General features: G+C 35.5%; 1 protein-coding gene and 2 long non-coding RNA genes across 3 annotated transcripts; 1 reads left to right on the top strand and 2 right to left on the bottom strand.

The window, feature by feature from the left end:
- Nucleotides 1–2,001: 2,001 nt before the first annotated feature.
- On the bottom strand, nucleotides 2,002–5,902 carry LOC103337817 (endoplasmic reticulum chaperone BiP). The gene is made up of 8 exons (XM_008240985.2): nucleotides 5,733–5,902; nucleotides 4,494–4,761; nucleotides 4,192–4,406; nucleotides 3,858–4,100; nucleotides 3,295–3,774; nucleotides 3,032–3,186; nucleotides 2,844–2,926; nucleotides 2,002–2,752 (listed from the first exon to the last, which is right to left on the bottom strand). The coding sequence occupies exons 1-8, from the start codon at nucleotides 5,788–5,790 to the stop codon at nucleotides 2,251–2,253; spliced, it is 2,004 nt and encodes a 667-aa protein (XP_008239207.1). The 5' UTR covers nucleotides 5,791–5,902; the 3' UTR covers nucleotides 2,002–2,250.
- Nucleotides 5,903–7,418: 1,516 nt separating this feature from the next.
- On the top strand, nucleotides 7,419–9,890 carry LOC103342618 (uncharacterized). The gene is made up of 7 exons (XR_016122307.1): nucleotides 7,419–7,578; nucleotides 8,246–8,415; nucleotides 8,519–8,737; nucleotides 8,821–8,978; nucleotides 9,098–9,174; nucleotides 9,268–9,462; nucleotides 9,618–9,890. It is a non-coding gene; the product is annotated as an uncharacterized LOC103342618 (long non-coding RNA).
- A 1,859-nt stretch (nucleotides 9,891–11,749) lies between these two features.
- LOC148915287 (uncharacterized) lies at nucleotides 11,750–12,434 on the bottom strand. The gene is made up of 3 exons (XR_016122174.1): nucleotides 12,353–12,434; nucleotides 12,192–12,278; nucleotides 11,750–12,020 (listed from the first exon to the last, which is right to left on the bottom strand). It is a non-coding gene; the product is annotated as an uncharacterized LOC148915287 (long non-coding RNA).
- Nucleotides 12,435–17,870: the final 5,436 nt, after the last annotated feature.

Genomic DNA, 17,870 nt, shown 5'->3' with positions numbered 1-17,870 from the left:
GAGGCTAGCTATTATACATTTAGACTGCAACAAGATCACACAAATTTTATCGCATGGCTCAAGCTCAAGGCAGTGCAAGTGCAGCCAAAGTTATTATAGTTAAACTTAAATGATGTTTGCTACCTGTACAATACAAACAAAGCACTTCCAAGTCTAAGTCATACTTGATGGAAAAACAACAATTAGTGACTAATTAAAATAATTATATAAATAGAATTTATAATAAACTGTAATTCAGAATACAATATATAAACAATAAATGAAACTGACTTGGATTCGAGATAGATGCTTGTAGATTTGATGCAATGTCTTAAAGACAGTAATTTCACCCCTTATCGGTGCTTGAAGTTCTACAGGTAACTGCCTCCAAGATTCAACTATTTATATTCTAAGCCCTAGCACTCGGACTTAGAATCTAGCGAACGTTGTTTGTTTTCCTCTCAGATAAGATGAGATGCTTGTGAATGCTTTTTTTGTGTTCAACGTATGAGGCCTTGTTTGATTTAAATGAACTTCTGAAACCTTATCGGAAGAGTCACAACTGTTAGAAAACATTAATAAAACTAATCCGAATTAATAAAAAATTATTAATTCGAAACAAAAAAATAATTTTAAATCTGAAAGTGCCCTAAGACCCAATGCCCATCTTTTTGACAATTAAATATTAAATAATTATATATAATATTCAGAGCCTAAATTGTTTTTGAAGCCCAAATTGCTTCCACTTGGCCCACTTCCATTTACTAAGTGTGAAACTTCCACACTTATAAAAATCTCATTCTTTCTACTTTCTACCAATGTGGGACTAAGGTTCTTGAATTTCATTCAAATTTCCAACAATACTAATTTCTAATCACTAAATCCACTAGAAATTAAAGGTTTGATCGATAACTGAAAATATGGTAAACTTTGGTTAGAAATTAATAAACAACCAATCCATGTATTGTAGATGATTCTATATATGCACATCAATGTCATACCTGAGGGTTTTGAACTTGAACTTTCTCACCAAGCAAGCATTGCACCTTTCCTTGTTATCAAAATATTTCGAAGGTTGTTGGCTATTTCCCTGTTTCAAAATTTTCTATTTTCTCAACAACTAAAGAGCATTGAGATATTTTCAGAGTTGAAAACAAAATGAAATACAATGTAAGCATGTTTTTAGAGAGGCTAATTTCACTGCTGATGCTCTTGCTGGCTTGGATCATGGGCTGACCCCATCCAAATTGTGGGAGCGTGGGCTGCCTCTCTCCTGCTCTGTTCCTTTTTTATTTGACCTTCTTGGGCATGCATGCTCAAGGGGTTTTTGCTTGTACTTCTATTTTCTGCAGAAAAATTAAAAAAAATAAAAAAAGTGAAAGGTGCCCTCCAAGCTCTCAAACCATTAAAATATTCTATTTTTCTATTGTGGGATATGGGATTCCAAACAGTGTGTTAGGAAAATTAGAAATTTCCTTTGCCAAAAAGCATTTGAAAATGGATTTGCAAGAGAAGAGGAGGGAGAAAGAGAAAGAGAAAATAATAATAAAATATTTCAAATTAGTCAAAATAGAGAACATTATTAGAGGAAACGCCTTTTAAATGGTTTGCTATAATAGCTTTTTAGTTTTATGCTCTAAGGAGATCTCTTTCTTTCTAAATTACATTTGACACATGCAAAAATAATCATCAAAACAAAAGAAAAACTTATGTACATCGCTCACTATTGGCGATATGAATGTAGAAGCTTCAATTTACATGGTAAGGAGAGAAATATTTTTCTATTTTTCAGTGGTCAAATAGTTCCTCCATCTGTTGGACCCAACCTATAGGGGTGATGATGCCTATATTTGTTAGGTTCTAAACACTTGCGATTTTCTTCGTTGTTGTTTGGTTTTAAACACTTCGATCTTCATTAAGAAGATGGAGAAAAATGTTATTTGAGGCATATTATTGTTTATATATAAATATACGCATTTTAGTAAATTGCACAGCGTGATTTGAGAAACAAACCAACCAAACTTATAAAAACTGTATCCTTTATCAAAACAAAGAAATTACACGTAACTAACAAAAAAACGAGATAAATGTATCACCACTTCAAAAAAAGACAATCGAGAGAGAAGAAAATCCGTCTCCCTCAACTTCCCCTTCTAACCCCATCAAGAAAAATTACAGTAAAAAGTCTCCTTCCCCTAAACCTATAACCTCATTTCTCTCATCTCGCTTCCACTTTCTCACAGTGGTCAATAAAAGTTAAAAAGACCTTTTCTAAAGCTCATCATGTGAATCCTCGTCCTCCTCCGAGGCTGCTCCGCCACCTGGGGCACCACCTGACCTCTGGTAAACAGCTGTGATGATGGGGTTGCATACGGCTTCGACCTCCTTGAGCTTCTCATCATAGTCTTCCTTCTCGGCCGTCTGGTTGTCGTCCAGCCATTCAAGGGCTTCCTTTGTGGCGGTCTCAATCTTCTCCTTCTCGTCCGACTCGAGCTTGTCAGCAAGCTTGTCTTTGTCATTGATCTGGTTCTTCATGTTGTAGACATAGGTCTCTAGGCTGTTGCGGGCATCGATCCTCTCCTTCACCTTCTTGTCTTCTTCGGCAAACTCTTCTGCCTCCTTGACCATGCGGTCGATTTCCTCCTGGCTGAGACGACCCTTGTCGTTTGTGATGGTGATCTTCTCAGATTTGCCAGTGCCCTTGTCTTCTGCCTTGACATTCAGGATACCATTAGCATCCACTTCGAATGTGACTTCGATTTGAGGAGTTCCCCTGTTCAATTGAGAGAAATGAAAACTGTTAAATCCTCGGAAACAAAGGGGTGGCAATCTCAAGGGAAGATTAAATGGCAGCAGAAACAAACCTTGGAGCTGGTGGAATTCCTGAAAGATCAAATTTGCCAAGGTTCCTACAATCCTTTGTGAGACTCCTTTCACCCTCAAAGACCTGAGATCAAAAACAGGATTGAATCCATATTAGCATCGGAGTTGCATTTTTGTGAAAACACTAAATTAAGCATTTTGGGACCATCGAATAAACAAAGATCGATACCTGAATGGAGACGGTAGTCTGCTGATCCTGGTAAGTGGTGAAAACCTGGGATTTCTTGGTTGGGATCACAGTGTTTCTTGGGATAAGCTTGGTCATCACTCCGCCAACAGTTTCAATACCGAGGGTGAGAGGGGCAACATCCAGAAGAAGAATATCTAATATCCATAGGAAACATTAGTTAGTAGGCATTATAATAGTTCATCCAATTACCCTTTTCAAATAAATATATCTTAACTGTCCACACAGGCGAGAAATGAGCATACCTTTGGTTTCTTCACCACCCTCTCCACTCAAGATGCTTCCTTGTACAGCGGCACCAAAAGCAACTGCTTCGTCGGGGTTCACACCCTTGTTTGGCTCCTTGCCATCAAAGTAGTCCTTAAGAAGCTGTTGGACCTTGGGAATCCTGGTGCTTCCACCAACAAGAACGATCTCATCGATCTGGCGCTTCTCCAAGCCAGCATCATCCATAGCCTTCTTCACAGGTCCCATGGTCTTTCTGAACAAGTCGTTGTTCAACTCTTCAAATCTGGCTCTGGTCAGTGGTTCAGAGAAGTCCACTCCGTCAAAAAGTGATTCAATCTCCACACGGACCTGGTGCTGGCTGCTGAGAGCTCTCTTGGCACGCTCAGCTTCCCTCCTCAATTTCCCAAGAGCTCTGTTGTCCTTGCTGATATCCTTTCCGTGCTTCTTCTTGATCAACTTGATGAAGTACTCCATAATTCTGTGATCAAAGTCCTCACCTGCAGAGATGTATGCACACATCAATAACAGACCACACAAATCAAGTATGAGCAAGTAGTAAAACAAGAAAAAGATTTCTCACCTCCCAAATGAGTGTCTCCATTTGTGGCAAGAACCTCAAAAACTCCATTATCAATTGTCAAAATACTGACATCAAAGGTACCACCGCCAAGATCAAAGACAAGAATGTTCTTCTCACCACCCTTCTTGTCCAAACCATATGCGATGGCGGCTGCGGTTGGTTCATTGATAATCCTAGCAACATTCAGCCCAGCAATTACACCGGCATCCTTAGTTGCCTGTCTCTGGGCGTCATTGAAGTATGCTGTGAATTGAACAGGAAGACAATGTCAGGGGCATGACTAATACGACTATAAATATAGGAGGCTATTAAGTTGAATATATGTTTTACTCACCAGGAACAGTAACAACAGCATCCTTGATTTTCTTCCCAAGGAATGCCTCAGCCGTTTCCTTCATCTTAGTCAAAATCATTGCACTGATCTCCTCAGGGCTGAAAACCTTTGTCTCACCATCCTTGATCTTCACTTGGATATAAGGCTTTCCATCCTTGTTAACAATCTTGTAAGGAACAAGCTTCATGTCCTTCTGGACCTCTTTGTCCTCAAACCTGCCAAATAATAAGCACCAGTCAGTATTAACTTCCAACCAGCTAAAATGATTGCAAATCATTAAAAAAATAGCGAAAAACACATACTTTCTTCCGATAAGTCTCTTGACGTCAAAGATGGTCCTTTCAGCGTTCACAGCTGCCTGATTCTTTGCAGCCTCACCAATCAGTCTCTCACCGTCGGTGAAACCAACCCATGATGGGGTGATACGGTTACCCTGGTCATTGGCGATAATTTCCACATGACCATTCTTATACACACCAACACAGGAGTAAGTAGTTCCAAGATCTATCCCAATGACCGTTCCCAACTTGGTAGCTTCTTCTTTTGCGATCGAAATAGCAAAAAGGCACCCTGTTATAAAGCTCTTTCCATGTTAGTACAGATATGAAGCACATATGGTAAATGAAGAAATGAATCTCATTCAAACAAGGCATTAGCATGTCAAGCATCACGCATCGCATAATCAGTACATGAAACCGTAATCCTCGTTGAAAGGAAACTTTGGATGTAACTATTATTACATTTTTGGCATAATAATAGCATGAGATTCCAGAAGAGTTGTGAATACATAAAATATTTAAAAAACACTACTAACAGCTGTTCATTGATCACTATCATACCATTTAAAACGTATACTTCCTAGTTATATAACAACCATTTCTATAACATTGCGATTATAATGGTACCATAATGGGAGCAGGATCTACATTTCCTTCATGTTTGGCAATTTTTATTTAAACAAAATTCTTCAAAGTATCTGTTGATTAATCCTAACAGCTGTTAGTAAGAGTAATATTGTGATTCTTCTTACCTTTTGTTTCATGTTAGCTTGACAGAAACAAAATCAATCAAATAAATTTCATACACAAACAAAACACTGCAAAAAAACCATTCTGATAGCTTATTCATGCTTAGTTCTGCAAATCACTTAGTCAGATCCAGAGGCACACACAGTGGCACAGATATCAAACCAGTCACTTACAGATCTCAAAAAATCACATAATTCAACCAATAAACACACACTTTAATAACTTTTTCAATCTAACTAGATCTACACCTACGGTTCAACGTACTTATGCAGAAACTTAACCTCCGCTACTTCAATTATGCACAAAAATTCACTCATCCAATAATAAAAACCATAAAAATTTCAGATTGATTCGTAAATCTCATTGGTTATGAGCTACGAACATCCTCTAACACACTAAAAACCATCAAATCACAGCCAGATCCACCGCATTTTCTCGACCGAAAACAACAATCCATAAATCGTTAAAGAAACAAACTAAGCAGATCTAACACTGAATAACCGAAACACTCACCGAATGTAACGATCGCCAACACGATCAGAGACCCGCGTGCTCTCCAGGAGCCAGCCATGGCGTCTGAGCAACTCCTGAAACCTCTCTGTTTCTCTGAGCTTCTCTGAGATTCAAGTACAAATGGTGGCTTTAAGCCTTGGCGATTTTGAGAGTTTTGGTTTATGGCTTCTGAGTGTTAAACCGCGCGTGAGACAGAGCTTTTATAGAGGGAGATTAACGTATGCTGTCCGCATATGTGAACGGGTGGTCTGTTACCGGACGCAAGCAATTCGTGGAAACATGTCATTTCTGATTAAGTGGACCAATCAGATCGCGAGTTCTGATACCTTGGCCAATCATATTCGACCTCATGTTGGGATGATCTGGACCGTTGGATCTCCCAAAATTGTGTACGTGTGTAGTTAAGATGCAATGGAACTTCGTCTTTCGAGAAACCAGTATCGCTAAGCTAAACGCACCGTATGGGACCAATACATTTATTCGAAAGAGTATTGTTATTCATCTTATAACTTCAGGTATTTTAGTTCAATTTAACTCATTTTTTATATTGATTATTAGCTTCTTCTTTTTATAGAGAGATGATTAGACATCTTCAACCGATATATCAAATTGTCACATGGACATGAAATGGCAAAAATTGAAGGTTAAAGTTGTTCCGTAGTCAAATTCTATATGAATTTTAATTTGGAAGAGATATGTCAAAAATAACATATCAAAAAGCTTGATGTCAAAATTTTATGCATCATATGAACCCCATTTGCTTTTTAAAATATAATAAAATAATATGATATTTGAGAGCATCTCCAACTAATATGTCAAATTGCCACATTGATATGAAATAATAAAATTGAAAGTTAAAGTTCTCATGAGTATAATCATACATAGATTTGAAGCTGAAAGTGATATGTCAAAAATAACATATCAAAAAGTTTTATGTCAAATATTTTTTAGTCATGGATCCCACTATAATTTCCTCTATTTTAAACTTTATGCATCATATGAGTCTCATTTGTTTTAAAAAATATATATATAAAAATATTATGATATTTGGCATCTCGGGTGGAGTTAATTTTTTTTTCAAAGTGTCAAATTGTCACATAAGCCATCAAATTCAAATTTAACATTTTGCATTTGACATCTCCCTTGGAGATGCTCTAACATTTTAGGTGGAGTTAAATTTTTTCCAAAGTATCAAATTGCCATGTAAACCATCATTTGTAATTATCGTTGTGTGTTAATTTTCTCCACATTGTAATTATCATTCGTCATGCAGCTATGTATAAAAGGGTTATATTGTATTATATCTTGTTATGTATCTAAATTAGTAGTCCTCACATCGTTTGCTTCTCTATAGACTGACATGGAGAAAATATGAAACATTTTCGGAGCTGACGGGAAGGTAAATGATTCTATCCTTTTTCTTTTTTTTTTTTTCAATTTGAAAATTTTAATGTAAATGCCCGTACTTTGCTGATTGATCTAATTACTCATGTATTTAACCTTTTCTTTCAGAATACAGTAAAAAATTTGTGTTGAATTTCTTACCATATGCTAACTGATAATTTATAGGGAAATAGCCCCCAGTGCCACCCATTTTATAATCTTAACTAAAAATATCACCCCTTTCTAATTTTTGTACAACTACTACCTACAAATATAAAATTATTGTCTACTTATTGTACCCATATCAGTTTTTCAAAAATTGGCTTCTCTCTCTAACTCTCTTCACTCTATCTCTTCGGCCCGTCTCTCTCCCTCGTGAACCTCTCTCTCTTCGACGCAATCGTCTTTCTCCCTCAACGGTGACTGTTCACCCAAGCTTAACTCCATCGTTGACATCCACAAGGTACTGTTCATAAACATTTTCTTTGAAATTTGGGGTTTTTGTGAATTTGGTTTATGGTGTATGGATTTGTATGAAATTGGTTTAGGGGTTTCTTCCAAATTGGTTTAGGGTTCATGGGTTTGTAGGAAATTGGTTTAGGGGTTTCTCTAGAGTCTAGGGTTTGGAATTGATGAGATATCTGATATGGGCTTTAGATTTCCCTAATTTATTTTTCTTTATTGTGATTGTGATTTTAGGAAAGGATTGGGTGATGGGTTTTTATTTTGGGTCATATTATATGATTTTGAGATTGGTTTCATATCTATGATTTTGGGTGGTGGTTTTAGTCGAAGAGTACCATGTGAATAGGAGGACAAGGAAAATGGCCAGTAGTGTGAAGGCCAAAGGTTGCAAAAAGGAGGAGCTTTCATTTAGCTCTTGCAATAATTGCAAGGGATTTAGCATCTTCAGAGTTGGTACTATGAAACGAATGTGTTGTGTGTGTTTAAATAAAGGCAAAGATCATCCTAGTACTGTTGAAACCACCGACAAATTTGAGCCACATACAGATTTGTGTGTGAGCATTCTAATGGTCCATTTGTAAGAGGAGAGCCACATAAAAGTTTATGGACGAGTTAGTTTGTTTCAATTTGTTATCTTTGTTATCTTCTTCTTCTTCTTCTTCTAGGGATGAGTTAGTCCACACGAGTTCATCCACTTGGGCAGAAATTTTTACAGAAATATATTGGAGGGCAGAGTGTAGTTACGTCAGGAACTTTTCTGGTCGAGGAGGGTCCTTACTACTATTGTATGCTTGAAATCTTGTTTGGGAGACTCTCACGACCTCTCTATAATCAGGTTTCTGAGTTTGTTGACTTGAAAGACTCAAATTTTTATTATATATAATGGTTATACTTTTCAGCATGACAATTTTGTAAACTCTTCCTCAAATCACTGGCAGGCTTTGAAGAAGATCTCCAAGTTTGTGAAGACAAATATTCTTCCCAGGGCAATTGCAGAGGTTGGACTGCTTTGTTGTGCCTGCGTTCATTCTGACCCAGAAAAGGCAGTTACTCAACTTGTTGAGCCAATTTTATTGTCTGTTATATCTTCTTTAGAAGGAACACCAGCTACAGGATTTGGAGGTAGAGGAATGTGCGATGCCTCAGTTTCAACAAAGGTAGTTTCTCTTATGAATGTTTTAAAATATTTGCTTCTGTCTATGCCTAGATTTTTATTATGAACTTAATGCTTTCTTTCCAGGTCAAACCAACAATTTCTCCAGCTCTTGAAACAGCAATTGACTATCAATTAAAAGTATTATCAGTTGCTATATAAGTTATGGAGGTCCTGCACTTCTGCGCTACAAGGATCACTTCAAAGAGGCGATTATTTCTGCTTTTTAGTCCCCATCTTGGAAGGTCTTGTTACTTTGATGACTACTGTTCTCTCATGATCAACTGTTTCTTCCTATACATGTGTCTCTACATGCAATGCTCACTGAAATTGTTCAATGGTTTGAATGATTTTTTTTGGACAGGTCAATGGAGCTGGTGATCATCTTCTTCGATCCCTTCTTGGAAGCCTGATTCTTTATTATCCTATTGATCAATACAAGTATATTAACTTTTCTTGCTAGTTACATAATTGTGTGAGTACATACATTTTAAATTTGTCTGCCAAAGAAGAAAAATAATATTATTTCTTTAGGTGCATTTTGCATCATCCAAATGCTGCTGCATTAGAGGAATGGATCAGCACCAAAGATTATTCAGGTGATAAACCAATGGTGGCTCCCAAGTGTTGAAGAAGTTGAATTTGCAAATGAACTTTTGGACCTTCATTTTCGGTTGGCTTTGGATGATCTTTCGAGAATATGTGAAACTAAAGTCCATTCTGATCCAGGTAATTTTTTATGGTGTTATCTTCTTATTCTCGGAATACGATGCCTGCAAAATGAAATAAAGGAGCTTTTCTGGTAATGAACTTTACTTTTGGACACACACATGCACAATGAACTTTACTGTCTTTGATGCCATTTTGTGTTATTTGTTTGATAGGAAGGTGATGCTGCTGTTGCCGTCCCTCAGTTCTCTCTGGCAGCTGTCAGAATGTTTGAAAATAATTGTCCACTTATAATTTGTTGAAGACTCACCTTGTTATATGTTCATTGCCTTACATGGCACATAAACTGTTTCCATTTTGAAGTTGAACTATTTCGTACACCTCCATATATAAACATAGTTGCTCTTTATGAACGTATAACAGTTTACTTGTTTGAAACGACGTGTTCGTTTCCACTGAATTCTACTCATTTTTGTATCCATTGTTGACATTTAGTCTCTATGGTTTTCTTTGCAATTTATGTGATATAGGTATATTTCATTTCCTGCACTGAGAATCTGTTAGTGGACTTAGTGAAGCATACAGCTTTCTTATGATTTCTCAAATTAGTTTTGACTTTGTTCCTTTTAAATAATTTCTGCAGCAATTCTACTTTTGTGCTTAGCATTCTGTTGTTATTGGAATTTGAAACCTCATAATGTTTAGAAAGGGGTAAGATATACTTTACCCCCATGAACAAATGTGAAAAATCGCTTAACACGCTTCCACCACAATATTAGAAAAATAAGTCCCTCGTTTGTTTAGAAATTTTCATTAATAGTTATTCTGTCAGTATATTTACCATTAGTACAGGTTTTAAGGCCAAGTTCGTATGAGCAAATGACTAATTTGAAATATGTAATCGATCATTTTGCCCTTTGACTCAATCTTTGAAACATTGGTGTGGTGATTAATAGATGCGCAGATGTGCAATGCACAGAGTGCATGTACAAATAAATGTGCAGATTCGTTTGTTTACTTCCATGTGTTAGAAATCATGGTAATTTAACAGTTTTATCACAGAAGAATGAAGGTTTGGAATGCATAGAAGCCTGCAATATGCACTAAGTATAGAGATGGTTGCCAAATATCATGTTGAGCACTGTGACCCGTGCAAAGTTAAACTACATACATTAGTTTACTAGTTCTTTATCTTTTTGAAGATTCATTAGTTGTTCCAAAAATTAGTTATCCCTATTAGATCACATAATGTTTGAACTAATGGTCATCAACTCAATCTTGCCTTTGCTTGCTTGGAAAAGCTCTGCTGTTTACTTTGTTTTGCCAAAAAGTTTAATGGAAAGCTATCTATCCATTCCAAATTAAATTCATTTGTTCTTTGTTTTCCTTACAGGAAAATGGAGGTCAAACAATGGACATATGTCAAAAATGAAAAACAGAGGAAGTGCATAATTTGTTTATACCTAAAACGCAATAAGCGGTGATCGTTGGATGATGTAATCTGACCACGATAAAATGGTGCTAGAAATTGATGTTTCTGTTTATTTTGGGCTTCTTCTTTTGTTTCATTTCATTTACTTAGCTTTAATAATTGGATGATTATGAGATGAATTTGTATCAAGTATTAATACGACAATTACATATATGAAGATTAAGACAAACAACATATCGTATCACCAAACATAATCAAACCACCAAATGTAATCATCCTTTTCTTCAACCCATCACGAAGCATTTGCATATTTATTCATACCTTCCTTTTTTTGTAAATTTTTTTTAGTTGTTATTATTTTATAAAATAATTTCTTAAAATGTCTTACGGTGCAATTATAATGCACTGACTATTTTTGAAAGGCACGTTGTTTCTTTCTCGTCGTCATCTTCTTTTTGAATGAAGTAGGGCCTAAACCGTAAACCCATTGATGAGCCGTAGTCAATATACATACAATATAATAGCAATATTAGGCTAATATACATCCACTACAGAGGCAATATTAGGGCAATATAACAGCAATACAACAACAATAGCATCACAATATACATGCAATAGGGTGGCAATATGCATACAATATGTATGCAATACAAAGGCAATATTAGTACAATACACATGCAATAGGACAACAATATTAAGTCAATCTACATACAATACACACACATCCATTACAGACTACAATTTAGACATGCAAAATAAATCGCCACTGAACCCTAACAATTCAGACTACATTTTATTATCTTTAAATCTGTCGTCTAATACGTTCACAAGCTGTTACATAGGTTTTTGTTTCCTATGATTCTATACAATGATTTTAACTAGAAAACCAATTATAATGTTTTATTAATGAATATATATGCTCAAAAATTATTTCTTTCATAACACTTGAAAATTCAATTGTTATTACATAGTCAACCAATCTTTGCTCTATTACATACATACTTCCTACCTATAATTATAAATAATGGAGAGATCACAAATTCTACTAATTTGATCTTAACTTCATCAATTTGTTCTTCGGTGTATGAGTTAGCTCTCTCTTCTTGCACATTTTCCAAGCTGTTCTATTCTCCTCCCGCGTAGCAATATCAGCAACAACAAGTTATCTACATATCTAAAATCATAACTCCAGACGATTCTCAATTAACAAAGGGGAAAACCATTTTCTTTTATAACTTTGGTTCTGAAATATATAACAAAATGCAAAGACCTTTGCTTCTGAAAAGGAGCAAAAGTTTGTCAACCAATTCATAGTAAAAAAGAAGAAACTAGTGAACCTAACCAGAGAAATGCTAACCTGCAAAACCAACTCCAATACTTTAACCACAGCATTAATACTTGAGATTTTCTTCTCATGGATTATGATTAGAGGATTTTCCAATTCCTATCAGCATATACACAAGTTTGAAGATAATCAGCATCAAGACATAGTTATCGCTGAGTCAAACCAAAACTTACACATTTCTGATTGTTCTGGCTGGTGATGAAATAAGGGGATATGTAGCCCCTGTCTAGCTTCATTGCCTTAACAACCTCCAACTCATTCTCCCCTGCAAAAATTAACATAGTGTGAAGCTTACATGTTTTGGGTATCATTTAGGGATAAAAAAACTAAAATAAAATTATTTGCCCTCCAATATATTTCTGTAAAAATTTCATAAGACCCATACATACCTCACTTTAAAACAACAATAAAAAGAAGCTGTTATCATCCAGATTTCAGCCCTTGCAATACAAGTAACTACACTAATATGCCTATGACAAATCTCCCAATACCAAATGCAAGAATCAATCAACTAAGAACAAACATATTTGTTGTTCGGACAAACAAAATCAATCCCAATACTTCAATTTCTACACAAAATACAGACGAAATCAATCACAATTCCAATTTCAGTAATCAAATTCAATTTAACATCAAAACTTACATATTCCCAACAATTAATTTTCTGGAGAAGGCTGTTCTTGAAGAGGGCATGTAAACCCAGACTTCAAAACCCCCTAAAATTGGACCAAAATGCTCAAACAATGGCCACCTAATGCCAAGACATGCAGTCATATTCAGAAAAGATGGTTTTGTTTGGGTTTGTTTAGGTTTGCAATCAGAACCCACAGAAGACTCTACAGTTGGATGAAAGGACCTTAGGCACTTCCCTTCACAACTGCATTAGAGCAAAATTGTTATTCACACCATAAATTATACGAAATTAATTTCTTTAGAGAATATATCCATCATAATCATAAGAATCAGTTAACACCATAGCATACCACAAGAGATCCCACCACCTTGAAAAACCATCATCGCTTGAAAGCACATGCCAGACTAAACAGGTCTAAAAGTTCAATGTTGTCACTGGACTCATTTTCTGCAGCATCATCAATCATATCATGTTTTATATGATCATCCACAAATTTGAGATCTTTTGTACCTTGAATGCCCTGAAAATCAAAAGAATACACTTGTTCAAAACATTATAATTTGAACACAAAAGAATAAAAACAGAAATAATAAAACTCGGAGACAAAAGTCTACCAAAGGAAGGGAAAGAGATAAGCTGGAGAATATGACCTCATCAGATAGTTGCCTCTTTGCGGGCTTCTCTCCAAGAAAATTCACCAAAAACTGTTAAATCACAATTTGTTATTACAGTTAGCTGTGCATACAGAGAAATATAGCATATATATTTCATGCACAAGGCATAAGTTAAAACAAAGTAAAGAAAAGTTTTTAAGTTTCAACAAAGTTCACATAATGGAAAACTCAATTCATGCTAGTAAGATTAAGATGTTCAATCAAAGAATAAGCAGGTACTGAGCTACTTAGAGCTCAATATGTTAACGTAAAGGGTCGGAAATGAATGTTTTTCAAATAAAAAGTAAAACTTAAACATGTGGGAATAGAATGAAATAGTTATTTGCCTAATCCTCCAATTATAAATATTTAACTAGAAGTCTTAATCTGGTAAGTACCAACCATGAGGACGACAAGACCACACAACGTTCTCAACAAAACAATGATAGCTCCCAATCACTGGGATATTATTGTTCTGCTCGAACAATTTGATATGATTGAGTCTCGATGAGAAGTTTTCGGCAGCTTATCTCAGGCCACGATCTCTGTGCACTCAAGAGGAATGGGAAAACTTGCGGCGGAACTATTAACTTAAATATCAAAATGAATGCATAAGATCATTTTAAGAAAGAAAAAACACGCACAGCCTCATTTTGGTGGTCCACTCTGTTTCCATCTAAATGGAAGGTGGTGTCTAAATAAACTAGGAATTTATTATTTCATTCCAGACATGCTGTTTTAGGAGTAAAGAATTATGACCAAATTCATTTTCAATCAATAGATGTAAATTAGATACTCTTGATAATAAAGTTAATGATGTATCCTGAATTATATGGAAAATAAATAATGATATGAAAAGCTTAAACATGACTGAAATACATGTTACAATTCCAATGACAATAAAAGAAGCCACGGACCTTGGACCTTGCTAAGGTATCATCCCGTTCAACAGAATCACGTATCAACAGAATGTGATCCAGCAGATCATTATGAGAACGCCTGACGTCATACAAGGAACATTGAGTGAAAATTGTCAAACTTTGTTCTAAGAAAACTAGCAAATAGAAGTATCAGATGTTTAAAGTTTTGCAAGTTACCTGAAAACTTTGGACAAGTGAGTACACAACGATTTGTAGGATGTTTCAGGATTTCTCTTCACATAATGAAGGAACTGAACCGTTATCAAGATTGACCGCACCGTGTCCTCAAAGCTCTTCCTCGGCTTCAGAAGCCTAAGCCAATTATTTTCCTTGGAGAGTACAAAAATCTCGGGCTTTCCTTGGAGAGTACTAAAACCCTAAACCAAATTCACAAAAACCCCAAATTTCAAAGAAAATGTATATGAACAGTACCTCGTGGATGTCAACGGTGGAGTTACGCTTGGATGAACAGCTTGAGGGAGAAAGGCGATTGCGTCGAAGAGAGAGAGGTACACGAGGGAGAGAGACGAGCCGAAGAGATAGAGCCAAGAGAGTTAGAGAGAGAAGCCAATTTCTAAAAAACTGATATGGGTACAATCAGTTCACAATAAAGATGTATTTATATGTGGTAGTTGTAAAAAAATTGGGAAGGGGTGGTATTTTTAGTCAAAATTAGCAAATGGGTGGCATTGGAGGTCATTTCCCTAATTTATAATACATAGCTAAACATACTATACTTAGTTGGCAGGAAGGGGTCTTAGCAGTTTGATTAAGCTGAGTAAATATAATTCAGCCTTGCTTTCATCTGAAAATAGAAATTTACTTTGCTGTTGTGTGCATTTTTTCTGCAGCCAGCATTCCATTTCTATTTAAATGGGGAAAAGGTAGGTGGCATTCATGCAACAAGTTGCAAGATATTTTTGTAGAGCTTTACACTACATGTAATTAATTTCTACTTCACGTTACATTTCGTGCTTTTGCATATATTGGTGCCTATTGGTATTTTTTGACAGTTTAAGTTTCCTCCAAATGTAATCACTCTATATGTTACGCAATCTTTTATTTCTATCTTGCAATATATGGATGAATTCTATATCATAGTTATTAGACCCTATTATTGATGTGTACCTACTATTGAAGGAATGTCGTTCCGGTCGAAGCCACTCAACCAGGGTTGTTTATGAGATTTTGAGGGCTCTATGTGAAACTTATATTGGGGCTTCACATAAATATGGCATTACAACTTTGGTTTGAGGTTGTCTAACATAGTATTAGAGCTCCTTAGTTTGAATCCTCCAAGCCCCATTCCGTTATATATGTTTCGAGTGATTTCTTGTATGTTAGGGCTGCACATGTTCCGTCTTTGATCTGTACGCCTAGTGGTTGTCTAACAATTAGAAATGTCTCAAGTTTAACTAAGTACCCTTTTGATAATCTTTAACTTGTATATGATCAATATTTGGTATATAACTTCTTCCATTACCTATTTTTCGTTGAGCTAGATATTGAAGCAGCGACTAATTTATGTGCAATGAGAGCATGCATATCTCATGGGACAACATAAGTTGATCTAAATAAGAAGATTTGAGTCATGCATGAATTGCTACTTCTTTGTTGTGATGTTGACTTTAGATTTATTAATTCAGGATGTATGCATTCCCAATCGTGACAAAATCAACATTTGCTTATCGTTATAATTATTTGGACATGAATTTATTAATATTGTGTAAATCAATGCTTGTGTAATGCACTATAAGTATATATACTATGCATGTGTATATATTCTTTGCTTATCGTTTAATCTGTATATATTCTTTAATTGGCCTCTTCGTGTAAAGCTTTTGTGTTAACTTCAAAATTTAGAACTTCATTCATAATTGTCAACCTACAATTAGAGATATATATATACACTATGCATGTGTATATATATAAGACATCAACACATTTTGAAGTTCATAGTTCACTAGGTAACTATTGTTAGCCAATTTCTGGAGAACATAACTTTTTGGTCCTAACGGTTGTTTACCACATGGTATTACAACTTTGGTTTGAGGTTGTCTAACATAGTATTAGAGCTCCTTAGTTTGAATCCTCCAAACCCCATTCCGTTATATATGTTTCGAGTGATTTCTTGTACGTTAGGGCTGCACATGTTCTGTCTCTGATCTGTACGTCCAGTGGTTGTCTAACAATTAGAAATGTCTCAAGTTTAAATAAGTACCCTCTTGATAATCTTTAACTTGTATATCATAAATATCTGGTATATAACTTCTTCCATTACCTATTTTTCGTTGAATTGGATATTGAAGCAGTTTATGTGCAATGAGAGCATGCATATCTCATGGGACAACATAAGTTGATCCAACTGAGAAGATTTGAGTCATGCATCAATTGCTACTTCTTTGCTGTGATGTTTACTTTAGATTTATTAGTTTAGGATGTATGCATTCCCAATCGTGACAAAATAAATCTTTGCTTATCGTTATAATTATTTGGACATGAATTTATTTTATATTGTGTAAATCAATACTTGTGTAATGCACTACAAGTATATATTCTTTAATCTAGATATATTCTTTAAGCTATATATATTCTTTAATTGTCCTCTTCGTGTAAAGCTTTTGTGTTAGCTTTAAAATTTAGAACTTCATTCATAATTGTCAACCTACAATTAGAGATATATATACTATGCATGTGTATATATATAAGATATCAACACATTTTGAGGTTCATAGTTCACTAGGTAATTATTGTTAGACAATTTCTAGAGAACATAACTTTTTGGTCCTAACAGTTGTTTAACACATGGTATTACAACTTTGATTTGAGGTTGTTTAACATAGTATTAGAGCCCTTTAGTTTGAATCCTCCAAGTCCCATTCCGTTATATATGTTTCGAGTGATTTCTTGTACGTTAGGGCTGCACATGTTCCATCTATGACCTGTACGCCTAGTGGTTGTCCAACAATTAGAAATGTCTCAAGTTTAACTAAGTACCCTCTTGATAATCTTTAACTTGTATATGATCAATATTTTGTATATAACTTGACAGGACTCAACCCAAATTCCACTTTGGAATCCGAGCCGAACCCTGTTTGTGATCGACACCTGCGGTTGCGAACACAATTCACTTGGTTGCCCTTTTGATTAAAAACTTAATTTCCTTTAAATCGACTTCTACTGAAAATTCTGCTGAGTCTCCTCTGTAAATCAAAGCGTTCCCTAAATTTACACTTGTCAACAATCACTTAAATATATACACAAACTGCCAGTATACAAAAATAAATATGTTCCAACAGTAAAATACGTTTCCGGGCAATATCGAGCAACTATACATATTTATTTACAAAGGAGTAACCGTTGTGAACCAAGGAACCCTACATCAAAATGGGGAAGGCGGGAAGCGGGGAATGTTCTGTGGTGGCTCTGATGCACGCCTACACTGGGGGCGCAAAACATTAAAAAGGTGAGTGGACCCCAAAAA

This window comes from Prunus mume, linkage group LG7 (assembly GCF_029339155.1).
Source record: "Prunus mume cultivar Tortuosa linkage group LG7, ASM2933915v1, whole genome shotgun sequence".
NCBI classification, from domain to species: Eukaryota; Viridiplantae; Streptophyta; class Magnoliopsida; order Rosales; family Rosaceae; genus Prunus; species Prunus mume.
This window is presented reverse-complemented; position numbering and strand designations above follow the sequence as displayed.

Bases quoted from the DNA above. Each gene is read 5' to 3' on its own strand.
- LOC103337817 (XM_008240985.2), bottom strand. From the start codon at position 5,790: ATGGCTGGCTCCTGGAGAGCACGCGGGTCTCTGATCGTGTTGGCGATC. The intron at 4,101-4,191 runs GTGAGTAAAACA...TTCAATTCACAG, and splicing joins TGCTGTTGTTACTGTTCCTG to CATACTTCAATGACGCCCAG. The intron at 2,927-3,031 runs GTATCGATCTTT...TTTTGATCTCAG, and splicing joins AGACTACCGTCTCCATTCAG to GTCTTTGAGGGTGAAAGGAG.